At 37.4% G+C, this 16,674-nt stretch overlaps 1 protein-coding gene across 1 annotated transcript in view; it reads right to left on the reverse strand.

Annotated features, from left to right (window-relative positions):
• Nucleotides 1-16,674, reverse strand: part of DPYD (dihydropyrimidine dehydrogenase) — a 564,598-nt gene that overhangs the window by 113,298 nt on the left and 434,626 nt on the right. Inside the window, exon 17 of the mRNA XM_065409369.1 lies at nt 2,491-2,611. Coding sequence (XP_065265441.1) covers nt 2,491-2,611 — 121 coding nt within the window. The remainder of the gene's footprint in view (nt 1-2,490; nt 2,612-16,674) is intronic.

Consider the following 16,674-nt stretch of genomic DNA (forward strand, 5'->3'; position numbering starts at 1 on the left):
TATTTTTTCCAATGTGCATTACTTTACATTTATCCACATTAAATTTCATTTGCCATTTTGTTGCCCAATCACTTAGTTTTGTGAGATCTTTTTGAAGTTCTTCACAGTCTGCTTTGGACTTAACTATCTTTAGCAGTTTAGTATCATCTGCAAACTTTGCCACCTCACTGTTTACCCCTTTCTCCAGATCATTTATGAATAAGTTGAATAGGATCGGTCCGAGGACTGACCCTTGGGGAACACTACTAGTTACCCCTCTCCATTCTGAGAATTTACCATTAATTCCTACCCTTTGTTCCCTGTCTTTTAACCAGTTCTCAATCTATGAAAGGACCTTCCCTTTTATCCCATGGCAGCTTAATTTACATAAGAGCCTTTGGTGAGGGACCTTGTCAAAGGCTTTCTGGAAATCTAAGTACACTATGTCCACTGGATCCCCCTTGTCCACATGTTTGTTGACCCCTTCAAAGAATTCTAATAGATTAGTAAGACACGATTTCCCTTTACAGAAACCACGTTGACTATTGCTCAACAGTTTATGTTTTTCTATGTGTCGGACAATTTTATTCTTAACTATTGTTTCGACTAATTTGCCCGGTACAGACGTTAGACTTACCAGTCTGTAACTGCTGTATTTACAACCTCTCTGCTATGGCGAGAAATAGACTAGAAAACTTTCTGAGAGATTTGGTCTTCTGCAGATAAATTAATAAGGTGTGTCTGATGCGGAGAGAATGGAGCTTCTTCCCCTTAACAACGGCATGGGGTTTCAGAAGAAAATGGGTAAGTGAACAGCTTAGTTGACATGAAATCCTGAAATAACATTGAGTAGGAATTTAGGATGCAATCGAAGAAAGACTTTTTTCTTGTGAAAAACAGTATATGGGTTTACCATGAGATGGCCCTACAGTGAGCTAATGGAAAGACCTGAGATCTTTGAAAACTGAAGGTTATTCTAAATGAGTGGGATACCTGAAGACTTTTGAGACGGCTGCCTGGCTGCCTACTATGAGTCCATGTTTCCTTGTAGTTAGGTAGCAGGTTCTAGTTGAGATGTTCCTACAAGACTTGATAGTCAGTGATATGGAACTGTAAGCTCATAAAAGAAAAGATCTTTCTCCCTAAAAGGCCCCACCTCTTTAAGGCCTTATCAGCTGGAGTTGTCTTTGGATCCTGTAACTTTGCTCTCCGCTGGCTGCATGTACCACCAGGGAGTTGGGTGCTAGGTGGGAGAAGAGAAATTCAGCATCTTTGATGGAGATGAAATAGTGCCTGTTGGCCCTCTTAGGCATATTGGCACATGAGGCTGAGGTGTGCCAGACCTTACAATAGCCTTGTTAAACAGGAGCACCACCTTGCTCTTACTTATAGACTGCAGAATATCTAAGAGCCAATGCTGGACGTCCTGAACCTCCTCCAATGGTATCTGGAGGTATCTGGAAATGTGGATGTACAGGGGGATCTCCCTGGCTCGAAACACAGTGAGGCCTCAGAGCCTTCTCCATAAGGTATTTTCTTAATCTACGCTCATGAGTTTACAATGGAAAAGAGTGACATATGCTGCACTTTGCAGCAATATTCATCTCCCCAGACAGTAGAGACAATGTTGGTGCTTGTCGTTCACAGAAAAGGAGCAGAGGGAGGAGACACAGTTCTTGAACCTTGGGACTCCAGGCACATCCCAGACTCTTAGAACAAACACTATCTATACTAATTATACTAAGAACTCTAACTAAGCTAATATGAACTATAAGCTACTTACAAATTTAATTGCAGAGTAATAATAGTAAAAGCTGGAGAAACCCATGGACGCAGGGATTCTGACTCAGACCACGTGGCAGTAAGAAGGAACTAGAGAGGTATTGGTTTGCACTGCCTGTTATGACGTCGATTTGAAGCATGAGGTGAACTACAGCGTAAATGCAGGCCAAAGGACACCACTTGCTAGAAATTCTGGACTTGGGTGCATGGCATGCATGCACACACCCATGTGTGGAATACACATAGGGACCAGCACTCAATGAAGAAATTACGGTTACATAAAGAGAAATGCAGTGAAACTATTAAGTGAGCCTAACTGACTGAGTCTGTTATCTGTTTGGACAAATAGTATTTACCAGGATGTAGCATTCTGAAAACTGAAAAAATGGATATAAAACCCCCATAAAATTTGGTCTTACTCCAAAATGCTACATCATGGTAAATAAATTTTGGCCATATTATACATATAAAATCAAGATTTTATATCTCTATATCTATATCACCCACTGCTCTTTCTAGATAGATAGATGTTTGCAGTATTCACTTTATATGTTAATAAACATAATAGAGCAAAATTGTATAGACAACCTTTAATAGCAAGCACTATGCTTACTCTAAATATTTTAAACAATCTGTTTCATACTAGCTTTTATTAATATTTGTTACTGCTTTGAGCAATAAAGCTGCAAATCAATATAATTGTATAGTACATGCATTTGAGTTTGTTACCTTCCTGGGCAGCCACTGCAATATTCACAATATCAGTGACATTTGGGGTCAGCTTTGCAAAGAAAGGAATCTGAACAGCTTGTCTAACCCAGCGACAGATGTTTCGGACTAGCTCTGGATTCTGTTCAAATAGGGAAGATAAATATAGGACATATTTAATAAAAGTAGTATGATTTAAATGTATAGATATGCAATAGCAAAACTTTCTGACAATCTGCTGTACTGTGGTTTTCTGAAATTACACTTCACAATTGCATCTTGTCTCATTAGTTAACTTAGGTTAACACAGTAGAAGTGAACTGAAAATCCATTACAAAGGAGTTAGATCACATAAAACAAAGAAAAAGAAATCTTTACCAAGAGACAAAGATACCATAGAATGTTCACTTGCCAATGGGATAAAATAAAACTTCAGGCAACAAGGAATTTATTTAACCCATTATTATAAAAATTATCTTTTTGCTATATTGTGTCTCATTCCATGTAAATAATCACTGTTCTATGAAATAACACCATCCTGAACCTTCCTGCCCTTATGCATTTCAGATTTCTACACACTCCATTAACTCAGAATATAGATCAGGATGGCAAAAATTTTAATGAAAAATCAGAATCTTTTCTTTTAAAGCTAGAAATAGAAATCTTCATGCTTTGGCTTCTTATGCTTGCCAGGCTCACTTCAGTGGCACTAGTGTTCTTTGATTCTGGCCTATGCAATAAGTGCAGGTGGGTGTTTCATTTTTAAAGATAACATTTAGTACAAGCTTTTCCCCCTGACACTTACTGATAATGCTTTTTAATAAGTTACCCTAAAATTTGGAACTCATTATTGACTTTGCTAATCTGATTCAGGTGTGTTAAAATGTTTTCAGAAAAACTAAAAGGTGCTATTACAAGATGCAGTATAAACTTGTTACCTGTGGATAGTTTAATTGCAACCCTGGCTATTGTTTACATATACTAATTCTTTATCTTCGGCACAGATCCTGAAATCTGCCATATATAAAAAGATGCTTCTCATTTGGATATTAATTGCAACAGATATCCAACATTGTCATTGCTATGAAAATATGATGTGCTTAAGACGAGGCTACATTATAAAGTTCAGTTGATTTTGAAGATGCCAGTTTAACAAATCTTGGCCTCCTGCATAGGAAAAATTTGCCATTGCTTTTTTCATTTGACCTTGAACAATTAAATATATACATTAAAACAATATATACAGCGCATCTACACAGCATACAATGACTTTTCATGAACAGAAAAATCATGAGACTTAGCTCTGCAAATTCCAACTAATAAAAATGGTGATTTACCCTGCACATGCAACTTTCATGCAATATTTATAACAGCTGCATTGGATTATGAAAGCAGTTGCATCTTTGTGAGTTTCATTTCTCAGTTATAAATTTCCTTGGGCCCAGTGAAGAAAGAGAAGGATGATGTTAATTCTTTCCCATGGACATTCTGACAATAATGTAAAAGATGTTTGCACTATATAACTCATAATCATGGCCTATTAGCGCTTGCCATGCTACCATAAAAGTACTGTCTCACTCCAACACACTTAAGCTTTTAAATGTATATCAGTCCTTTTAATTCACCTTGAACAGATCGTTACATCCATGTTTACCTCATCCTCATCCTAGCCATTAAAATTTGCTAGTGTGTTTTTTGTAATAAATATTCATGTCACCTTCTTTTAGTTAACCCGGGCTTTTCATAAGGTGCAAAATAAGAATAGTTACATGCTACCCCAATGTCTAGATTTAGAGGTTGGAATTTGAATTATTACTATTAGACCTGCAGCATCAAACATCCACCTTACATGGCCTGATTAATAAATGCCACTAAAATGCATCAAATACTCAGATTCCAGAATCTAAATTTTCATTAAAAAAAAAACCAACACAGATTTTTGCCTGTTGTTGTAGCCTTCCAAATGAACTGTGCGTAAATTGATACCCTCTTGTCTTTCTGAGTCTGCTGATAGCTTGAAACATTAGTTCTGTATACTCCCCATCCCTTGGTATGGCGTGAGGATGTTGAACCTAAATTCCAGTAATGACACTTTGGTGTTAGCATTAATAATTTTATTAATGGAAAATGGAAGGGGGTAGCAGCAAAGCCCATGAAGACCAGGAACTGGGAGTTACTTCAGGGAAGGAAATACAGATGGGAGAAAAGAGGAGTCATAAAAAACAGAGAAGAGGAAGAAATAAGAGAAAAAAGATGGGCAAATAAGAGGAACAAAGTGGAGATATAGTGGTAGTTCTCACAGTAAGGATGTTTAATCAAGGGAGTGGAGGAGATGTGGCTTGAGTAACAGGAATAGGATCAAAAGAAAAAATATTTTATGACCACAGGTTCTTCTTACAGCCAGACAAATGCATTTTGGGAACATCTGGAAGACAATTCATATACATTTGCCATTTTAAAATGAGACGATATTTGTCAGAAAACTAGAAGCCACAACAGAAAATTTCCCAGGAATTTCAGAAAGAAACTGTACTGTTCAATACAGTACATTAGCTAATCTTGCCTAATTACAATTACATAAAATGGACCAAACTACAGTCTTCACTCAGTCCTTAATTACTTTAATGGAAGCAGTTTTGCCTGTATAAAGACAGGGTAAGGACTGAAGGATTTGGGCCACTGCAGTTACAGAAAGTGCAGAGTATGACTCTTCTGCCAGCCAAAATCCTGAATGTGGTTACTCAGAAATGCATACTTATTTAGAAATACAGAAACTGCCACACTGGATCATGCCAGTGATTCATCTAAATGCATAATCCTGCCTTTGATAACGGGCAATTGCAGATGCTTCAGAGAAAGATTCAAGACACCATGTAGGAGATCTGCTTCCGAGGACCTTTCTTCCCAACTCTTATCAATTACAAGCTGTCTTATGCCCTGTAGTGCAAGGTGTTAGTTACATTAGGTAAGATAAAAACATTTTAAAGTCTGTCAATATCATCTATATTAATCTCTAATTCTTTTTTGAATACCACAAAGCTCTTCCATTAAGGATATATTATGGCAATGAGTTTTACAGGTTAATCCTGCAGTTTGAAAAAAAAAATAAAAGTCCTTTTAACAGTTTTACATTTTGTCTTTCAAATTCATTGTGTCCCTTCTCCTTATATTATTCTTATTACGGACAAGTTAAGCTGGTTTTGGAATTAGCATTTATCATGGTTACAGGGCGAGCTGCGTATTACACAGGTTTTGCTATCTTCAACCTTCTCAGTTTGAACCACACAGTCCTACCACTCCAGGACTGGGTCTCTGGGCCGCAGCCCCCACTTACCAACCCTGATGCACAAGAGGACCAACTGTGCTTGGCACCTGTTAACACTTCTCCTCCAGGAAGACTTGGTGACAGAGGCTGATTAAAGTGACTGAAAACCAGCTCCTTCAAAAACCACAGCATTATCTATTCACCCCAAAAGTCAATAGCACTCAGAGCATAGGGTAAAAACAATAAAGGTTTGTATGCATATTTCCCTTCATCTAAATCTTAATCTTTCCTTGCGGGCTTTGTAAATTCCATTCAGCCCCGTTATCTCCATCTCTAGGTTGAGAGAAACAGACTTGCACTCTGAATTCTTTCCCTCCTCATTGTTTCCCTTCAGGGAAGCTGCTGACAGCCCACCCAACCCTCTCTTCTTCCCTAGGCTTAGCATATTTAAGATTTGGCATCTCCTATATTCCTTCGTTTGGCCAAGGAAGAGTAAACTTTGCCAGCCTAGTTGTTGAAAATAACAGAACACCACTAGCTGTCACCTTCAGCCCCCAACTAAAACCTCTCCAGCGCATCATCAGAGATCTACAACCTATCCTGAAAGATGATCCTTTACTCTCACAGATCTTGGGAGACAGACCTGTCCTCGCTTACAGACAACCCCCCAACCTAAAGCAAATACTCACCAGCAACCACACATCACTGAACAAAAACACTGACCCAGGAACCTATCCTTGTAACAAAGCCCGATGCCAACTCTGTCCACATATCTATTCAAGTGACACAATCATAGGGCCTAATCACATCAGCCATACCATCAGGGGCTCGTTCACCTGCACATCTACCAATGTGATATATGCCATCATGTGCCAGCAATGCCCCTCTGCCATGTACATTGGCCAAACCGGACAGTCTCTACGCAAAAGAATTAATGGACACAAATCTGACATCAGGAATCATAATACTCAAAAACCAGTGGGAGAACACTTTAACCTGTCTGGCCATTCAATGACAGACCTGCGGGTGGCTATCTTACAACAGAAAAACTTCAAAAACAGACTCCTACGAGAGACTGCTGAGCTGGAATTGATATGCATACTAGACACAATCAACTCAGGATTGAATAAGGACTGGGAATGGCTGAGCCATTACAAACATTGAATCTATTTCCCCTTGTAAGTATTCTCACACTTCTTATCAAACTGTCTGTACTGAGCTATCTTGATTATTACTTCAAAAGTTTTTTTCTCTTACTTAATTGGCCTCTCAGAGTTGGTAAGACAACTCCCACCTGTTCATGCTCTCTGTATGTGTGTATATATATCTCCTCAATATATGTTTCACTCTATATGCATCCGAAGAAGTGGGTTGTAGCCCACGAAAGCTTATGCTCTAATAAATTTGTTAGTCTCTAAGGTGCCACAAGTACTCCTGTTCGTTTCTATAATAGTACTTATCTTTGCCATTTCTTCATTTCTATCACTTGCTGCCTCCTTTGATTTAACTTTATGCAGCAAGGCGGGATAATATCACACAGGTAAACTAAGGCGCATGTGATATTTATAAAAAATAATGCATATAACTCCCTCAATCTGGATAGTAAATAAGTTTCACTAAGTAGTGTGGGTACCTTTAGGACAAGGAAGAATGGCTTGTATAGTGCAACATAGGGAAACAGCAAGATGGAGCTAGCGAAAGTGAGACTTAATATAACCAGGACCCCTCTCCCCCCTCCAGAGCTCCACAGATGGAGTGCTTGCAAGACTGGGCCATTACATTTTAATTTTAGAAATTTATTCACCTAACTCTACAAAACTCAACAATCTACCATGGAGAGTGTCAGCAAGGAAGCTCAGAGTGGGCCCATCACATCTAAGACACTCCCTCTCTTCTAGTGACTTCCACTAAGCACCACACAATAAAGAGGCTCTGTTTTTGGCCTTGCTTTGTTGTGCCTGTTAGAGGTGAATAGGGGGTACTGCAGTAACTCCCATACCTTTGTTGGGTGGGGGGAGACAGGATTAGGATCCATATAGGGAAGCTTGGGAGATGGAGGCATACTCATTTCCCTAGACTCCCCCCCTTCATTCAAGCAGCTCCAAGACAGCTGCTCACGGAGAAGATCTGGGTTTTCTTTGATCCCTCTTCCACTGTGCACCAAGCCGACAGGATTTGTTGGTCCAGTGTGTAGCCAGTTCACATAATGTATGTGGCTACCACACTTCTTCCCTTCAAATAAACCAGGGTTAGGATCTAGCCTTTAGAAGACTGGGATTTTAAGAATTACCATTTTAAAGTTTCATGGTATCTGTGCTTGATCATTCACTCTCTTGCCCTTGCTTCCAACATTTCATAAGAAAAGCAAAGGGGTTCACTTTAAAGCTTTGCAAATTGATGTCTTCAGGGTCTCTTTCCAGTATCCAAGTTCTGCTTTTCAGATTACTATTCCTCTGTTCCATGTGATATACAAAAAAGTAATCTCTTCTCCTCCCACCTCTGGGATGTCCAAAATTACCTTCATAAAACTGAATCTGCCTAAATTTCATAGTACCTAATTACAGAGTTGCAATTAATCACTACAGAAAAAGAGACATCATTTGTGAATTTCACAGCTAATCTTATTGTATCCTCTTATCCTAGCAAGGGGCTTTTTAGTTTATGCACTTGTCCCATTTCAAACTTAATTAAAACAAACAATTTATTTAAAGCCTGTCAAATTAGGGGGAAAATTTCCCAGGGTGGGAGACAAATAACCCTCTCCTTATAGTCTGAGTAAAATATTTCCTCATTTCTCAGGAAATTTGACAGAGAGAATTCAGTCAACATCTCCACCAGCCACAGCTGTCAAAAGAGACAGCAAAGGGGGAGCTTAACCGAATGCAGGAGTGATGGTACTCACAGTTATACATGTAGTTATTTATGAATGTTGGGTAAAATTTTCTGAAGTGCCTAAGGCCTAGCTCCTAAAAAGGCAGTTAGGTGCCTAAAACCCAGGGAAATCAATAGGAGTTAGGTGACAAAATACCTTTCTGCATGCAGAAAATTACAGCCTCAAATTTAGAAGGAGATTTTGAAAATGTGCACTTTATATTTGAAGACTTATATCCCCTCTCAGCCTTCTCTTCTTTAGACTAAACAGGCCTTATTCTTTCAATCTTTCCTCACAGGTCATGTTTCCTAGAATTCTTATCATATTTGCTGCTCTCCTCTGAACTCTCTCCAATTTGTTCACATCTTTCTTAAAGTATGGTGCCCAAAACTGGATACAATACTCCAACTGGGGCCTCACCAGCACAGGGGAGAGCAGAACAATTACCTCAGGTGTCTTACATGTGACACTCCTGTTAATACAACCTCCTGTATAACATGGCTATTCTCAATTTAAAAAAAAATCACCTTTCTTACTCACACAAAGACAATACCATTTAAAGATCATGCTCATATAAACTCACATTAAAACAACAGAGGCTTGCCTGAGTAAGGAAAGAGTAAAAACTGAAGAAGAGCATCAGGATTTAGCCCTATAATTCTTATTCTCTTAATTACCCTATAAAAACCAAGGAAAAGACCAGATTCTAGCTTTGTTCTCAGTCTTAAAAGAAATAAAGCCCCAACATATAGGTAAACTGTAAGCAAGGTGTCATGACTTGAGCAGGTGTTGTTCAGATCAGTCACTTTAAAGTTCCACTCTGTGGAGCCTAATGGAGATAGATTCTCTCCTTTTCCCAATCATACCAACTGTCGTTGGACAGAATCAAGTCACTTTGGATTAGGGCCATGCTTTTTGTCATGGCTGAGTTGAGACATAAAAGCTCTGAGTCCCATTCTATCATTAGAAGTAACAACAGCAGCTTCTAAGACGTTGCCAGAACTGGACAGGGACCCTACTGGTGTTCAGAAACAAATCCTGCATACATGTAGCTAATTTAGAGACTTTATAACAATACTCAGCTCCAGTACAAAGCCTCGGCTCAAAATCCAGTGGAGCATTAAAAAATACAGTTCTCTAAATTCATAAAAGATTATGACTGAAAACAGGATTTCTGAATAAGCTTCAGTTCAAAAACAACCCCATCTTCTATCCTCTTAATTTTATTCAATCTTGTAACTCCGTCTAGTTTGCCCTCTCTCCTGAACAACTAATTTAATTTTGGGGAGGTGCCAGAAATAAAGACTGTTTCACTACAATGTTTCATCTTACAATTAACAATTTTGATATAGGTCATCTTGAAAAACATTATTTTGATCTCCTCCCTTCTCTAGGTTTTCAAACAGCTTTTTTGTAGGGTTTCATAAATATGTGATAAATACTTTGTTTACCATCTTTCCCCATTACAATTTGAACAATTTAAACTAGAGAAAAAATACTACAGCATTTTTTACTTGCGCACAATATTGCAGCTGCACAATAGAACACTGTTAGCAGTTAAAAAAAAACACATCAGACTATGCTTCACATTTTAACGTATCTCATCTAATAGCTGCCAATATTAACACAGGTCAGTATCCAAACTCAAGAATAGATTTATCAAAGTGATGCATGGGAGCTCCACTTTGAATTCCTTGTTAGCAGGATTTGTGCACAAAACTCCTACACATTGCTTTGAAAATGTATGATATACAGACTGGAAATTAACGAACTTGAAGACAAGGTCAAAAATCAGCACAAAAGTTTTGACTGACCAAATACACAAAAGTCTAAAATATAGATTAGTGTTGAGAGTTGAAGCAATGATAAGAGGATTGTCAGTAGCAAAAACAGGGGTAGCTCAAAATGTTTTAAGTTGTCTTTATTTAGTAGCCTTTGCAATTATTCCCCTTTTCAGCACACGTAAAGGCTTTCTTGTTTTGGTTTTTTTTTCTTCCCCACCATGAAGAAAAAGACAATTCCATTTATTTTGATGACAGAGCCTTGCTTCTACATAGATAGTGGAACCATGCTGCATTTCATTAGCCCAGATTTGGCTAATTAAATTTAAAAATGTGAAAAACCCCAAACATACCAATGTTTATAAAACAAACTAATTTAAAATGCACTGCATTCCCTTAATCTTAAATAGAGTTTTTTAATTTCCACAGCCATCTTCCATGCATTCAGAAAGGCTTCCTTTTGTTTGACTGTGATAGATCAGGTAAGACTGGTAACTACCATTTACAGCTATTGATTTCACTCAACATTAAAGGACCAAAATTCAACCATTATTCCCGTCAGTTGTCACAACAAAGGTTAATAATAGTTGAATTTTGGACTGTAAGAGTGAAGCAAGGATTGACAGCTGAAATTAGCAAACTGTTTCATTCAGAGATTAAGTCAATACTCAGATCTAAATATTCCAAGTTCAAAAATTGAAATAGTGCATTAAAATGTTTATAAACTATGAGATGTAAGTGGAAAGAATTATTCATCGACAATATCAGAACATTTAAGGTGATGGCTAATAAAAAAGGCATTTCTCCCCTTACAGAACAACATATTTTATCTTGGTTGTTTCTATATGACCAAAATAATGCTTCTCATATCACTGTAAAAAAAGTGGTATACAGCATGATTAAACAATATTTCAACTCTTTAGTTCATGCAGAGGTTACCTGCTAGAGGGCATAAAGGTTTGATTAGGTTTATGTCGTACATGAGAAATCTTAAAGGAAAGAATACAACACTCCTTTAAATATATGAGCACTGTAGCTACAAATAGCTTTTTCTTGTAGTCAGGTAGGCAATCTCTTAGTCCCTTTACTATAAATAAATAGGTAGAATATAACAGGTACTTCAGGAAATCATAAATCTTTCATGCTCCAGTGGCAAATTAAAGAATTTAAAGTCTATGTATTGGCTAGAATTTCCCACCACTTTTAAAAATAGTCGCCATTTGCATCTTTATTCAGTTTGGATACACTATAAATGGTCTGTTTTCAAATTAATTTCACTAACCATAGCATGAGTTAAGGCAAAATGCAAAGATAAAGCTGGAGCCTATTCTAGAAAATTCAGACATGGGCAGTGAAGAGACTAGTGAGTACACTGTTAATTCATACTTACAGTACCTAGTGTTGGCATACGAATAAAATCTGTAGTAAGTAACTGATATTAAGATGATGTGTACTGAGTGTAACCTTTGTTAGATAACTTCTACCATGAGTCAGGATGAAAGATTTTAAATTGTTGAACTTTTCATACCCTCCTGCTTGTTGTTGATCACATACTTTCTAAGAAATCTTGTCTATAGGATACCATAGGTATTAACAACTCCAATGTTTTGCACAAAGCTAGGAGCAAGGCATGTGTAATTAGTATGTTGTGATCATTAAAAACCATTGTAATTATGTAGTCTACTTAAATGTCTCCTGAATTTTCTACATTTCATTATTATTATGACTTTCAGAGTATTAGAGGGTGACTACAAGAGTAAGAGCAAATTGTCAGAAGCTTTTAAGAAAACTGTGCTTTCCCTTCTACTTTGTGAAGCACTCACTTCCTGTACCCTCTGTGATGGTTCCTAAGACAACAACATTCTCATTAAAAAAAACGCCCAAACTCTTCTCATGTCCTTTCCAAGTGGGCTAGTATGACTGATGTTTTGGCCAGACTGACCTTCACTATACCTTTTATGATTCATATGCGCAATTCCTGCTGAAATGTCTGTAATCATGATACAAATAAAAAGGAAAATAAAGGGCTCTCTATCACCAGCGTTCTTTCACATATGCATGAACTTGAAGACAGGGTCACAATTAAGGTTTCTAAGAAAATCCATTCATAGGGAATGTTTTCCATAGACAAACAAAATGTTACTACACAGACAACCGGTAAATGCCTTATTACCAAATATAACATAATTTTAAAATTTTCAACATACTGGTAATACTGTTAATGTTAGTATGCTATCTATACTCCACTTCTATGTTCTGTTTTGTGTTTTGAATAATTCAATTAAAAATCCTACAAACCAATAACAATGACAATGTTGTCAAACTTCAATTTAAAATTACACAATAATGCTTTGATAATGAATTTATTAAGCTTCACATTTCTTCTAGTGTGTGTGAAATTCTTAAGACAAATTAACAACTAACTGCCTTAACTCGTTATTAAGTATTGTCTCCTCCTACATGATATGAAATGTATACTTTATGATCACTCTGTTTCATACAAATGACATTTCTATTCAGGGGAGGGGGGGAAATGATACACTTTTAAAAACAACATCTCACTACTCCCAAATCCTACAAGAATAATTGTAGCACTATAATAATCCAAGCATTACAGTTGGTGGTCAAGGTCTGTCTAGTAGTGAAAATACAGTGAGTTTGCTTGATCTCATGGGATTTTCAGTGAAATATATCAGGAATCAGTTGTTATGGGTATTATTTTAAAAGCAGCTTAAAAACGGGATTCAAAAGAGGAGGGAAGGGAATCATAATGAGAACAGACATTAAAGGAACACAAGGAGGAGGAGAAACTAGCAAAGAGAAAACAAACAGGTGAAGAGAAAAGACATAGTAATAGCGGAAAATGGAATATATCTGGTAAGAATCCACAACCAGATCAAGACATTGGATTAAATGGACCACTGGTATATTGTAGCTACTGTAGTAATTCTTGTGTTCCTAGAAAGAAAGAGAGATCAGAGAAAGCAACAGAAAAAAAATCAGAGTAAATGGAAATTGAGGCATAGCAGGCAAAAAAGACCAAGATGACATAGATGCACAAAAGCATGGAAAGTAGAGAAGGCAAAGTAGTAAAAATAGAAACTGAGAAAACAGAGTAAGAGAAGTAGATAAGGAAATAATGGAATAGGAGAAAAAGTAAGATACATACAGAATATAAGAAGAAAATTAAGATCAAGAATGAGGTTTTTGAAGGTGCACAGGAGATTTTTTGCATGCCCAATTACATTGATACACATAAAATTTATGGGAATTGGGTGTCCAAATCCCCTAGACAGCTCTGAAAATCTCAGCCCACATTGTGCCCCCACAAGGGGGTGGACAGGAATGCAACTTGCTCTAAAGTACACAGTTTCAGAGCACATACACTTCTAAACACTATGCCAAAGCAGAAAAGCAGCCCAGGGCTGGCTGGGCTCACCCAGATATGATACTAAAATGCTTCATAGGTTTTACAGGGAAGAGGTGAATGATGAGGGTATGAGGGTGGAGTGGTATTCTATTAGAGAAAAGTGGGAAAAGGAGCGCGGAAGTTGTTGGGAACTGTCAGAGAAGGAGGAATGTTGGGAGAGGTCAGATAAGAGAGAGTGGAATCATTTGTTTAGCAAAACAAACTGAATTTTTGGCTTTAGTGAAAATACTTGCACTGCAAAAACCCTGTTATTTCAGAAATTGGATTTTGTACCAGTTGCCCTATTGTTTGGACAGCCTTTGGCATTAGTCTATACGGAGTCTAAAACTGTTGTCTTGATGAAGATGAATGTCTTCTGAATGGCTGTGCTGGCTTACCAGGAGATTTTTTTGCTTTATTTGACCAAGTAAACTGAGTAGCAATACAACAGCTGCTTTACAGGGGGAAGTAAATCCATGAGTCAGCATTCAGCAGCTGCAATCTAGATGATTGTGCCAAAAGCAAATTGCACATCCATGGTTGCTGCTCCTCTCATGCAGTAGAACTGACATGATCAATCTAGAGTACCTACTTGTTGGCTAGTCATTTTAGGTGCCAATCTAACTTTTGCCTACACTTTGGAGCAGTCACATAGAAAGGCATGTGGCACAAATACAGCACTAAGATCATCACTGGTGGACGCAGTGATGAACGCAGATTCCTATTGCACATAGTAACAAAATGTAACGGAGATTCTCAGACAGTACCTGAAATGGGGGAACTTGCAGAATAAACATTCACTTTTCATTGCTAAGACACTTCAGTTGAGAATACTAGTGTTTTAACAAGGAACCATCAGTTCTAATCCTTTATACAGTGCCTAATATTTAAGAAATTACTTCTCTCTAAGTACTTATACAATCTCCATTGCTGGAGTGCTTGGGTACCTCCCAAGACCATACAGTTGAAAACAACAATAATCTCTCTCTCTCTCTCTCTCTCTTGTCCTTCCTTCTGTAAGAGAAATGACTTTGATGAGTTTACTTTTTAGATTCGTTTGTGTGAGAGAGGTGTTTTGAACATGATATGGTTAGCAGCCATTCTCCTCATGTATTCTAAATACTGACCACAAAACACTGCTACATTGAGTATACAAATTCTCTGCTGGTGTAAACTGGCACTGCTCCACTGACTTGGGTGGAGGTGCACTGATTTTCCTCAGGAGAATATTTGGCCTGGTGCGTTTCTTCCTTTAATTCACTGATTAAAGAAAATCAAATGGGGTAAGGGAGAAAGAGAGCACACAAAACCCTGCCTGCCTCCTCCCCTACACTAAACAAAGATAAAATGGGTAATACAAGCGAAAAATGAGACACAGAACTTCTGAAACAATAAGAGAAAATATTCCCACTACTGCTGTGGTGCACTCCTATTGTTCTTTGAGTAATTTGTTGCAGTAACTGATACAAAAGTGAAGAGAGAGAACTAATGCTGCATGGAGGACTGAATGAACTATGCTAAACCAACATATCATTGTAGGGTGAAAGAGTGCTACATAAGCAGACATATAATCACATTTTGTTTGGGGGATCAACTATTTAAAATAGTCACAACTCCTTGCTGGCATAGCAGCAGTAAATTATGTTGTGATGCTGTGCACCTCAATTAAGAAGCAGACTCATCATTTCTATTTCCAAGGGAGGGTGGTGTAAATCTAAGGGTGTCACATGGCTAGTTTTCATCTCTGTAGAGTAACCAGTGGCTTTCTTGTTGAAGATTTCTGCACTTTTGCATAAGGCAATGCAGGCTTTAAGCTGCTAACTGCCCTCCTAATTGTAGGCAATATACCATAAACACAGCCAAATGGAGTTTACATAAAATGAAAATAAATATAAGAAAAGTTTTACAAAAACAAGCTTCTTTTAGATATGAACTGAATAGTTAAATTACCATTTAAATTGTTGTGATCTGGATTTTGGTGCTCACAATACAAATGTACGTTTATGCCAATGGAAATTAACTCCCTTCCCCCCAAAATAAAACCCTATAGCTGAATTTGCAAGATATGCATGTCATATATTGGCAGATAGTAAGGATTAGTTGCTAGGAAATATTCATAAACAAGAGTGTCATTAACTTTAAAATGTCTGTTTATAGCACACTAGTTTTGCTCCTGCATACAATAAATGAATCTTCTCTTTAAAAAGAAAATTTAGAGGCATAATGAATACTCACAGAGCTTGACCAAATGTATCTGTTTTCTCTGAACTCTTGAAAAAGCGCACTTAGATCTCCTCACCATAATGACTACCTCTTCCCGAGTTACAAGGAAAATATTTGTGCTTCTTTTTGTCTCCTAGTCCTTCCATATCTCTAGTATGAACATTGCAAAAAATCTTGGCTAGAAATTTAGTAAAGCAAACTCTTCTGCTCTTTCCCCCCTCCTCATTAGGCTAGTGAGAAACATCAAAACTTTTGAAGACTTTGGATGTGAATTGTCACAGACCATCTTGTTGTTAAGTTTCTTAGTAGATGTGACATTAAACATGTTGGATCTGAGGTTCCATCTGAACAACAAAACCTTCTAAGGGAGAGAACATCAAACCTAGCTTATCAGATCAATCACCTAATGTAACGGTTTGCTTCTCCATCTGAGAATAACTGAAGATAATGCAAGACTTTTCTGGAATAAACATGTAGAGCTCAAAGCCGTGAAATATATGTTTTTTCAATCACAATAATGGTAGCACACCTGTAATGTTCTTTTTGGGAAGATGATTTAACAAAGAATCTGAAAGAATTTTGGCATAGCTCCCAATATAAAGACTTTTTTTTATGAAGAGAAAAAATCTGTAGTGAAATCTTATCAGCAATCAGT

The sequence above is a fragment of the Emys orbicularis genome, chromosome 8 (genome assembly GCF_028017835.1).
Source record: "Emys orbicularis isolate rEmyOrb1 chromosome 8, rEmyOrb1.hap1, whole genome shotgun sequence".
In the NCBI taxonomy this organism is placed as follows: Eukaryota; Metazoa; Chordata; order Testudines; family Emydidae; genus Emys; species Emys orbicularis.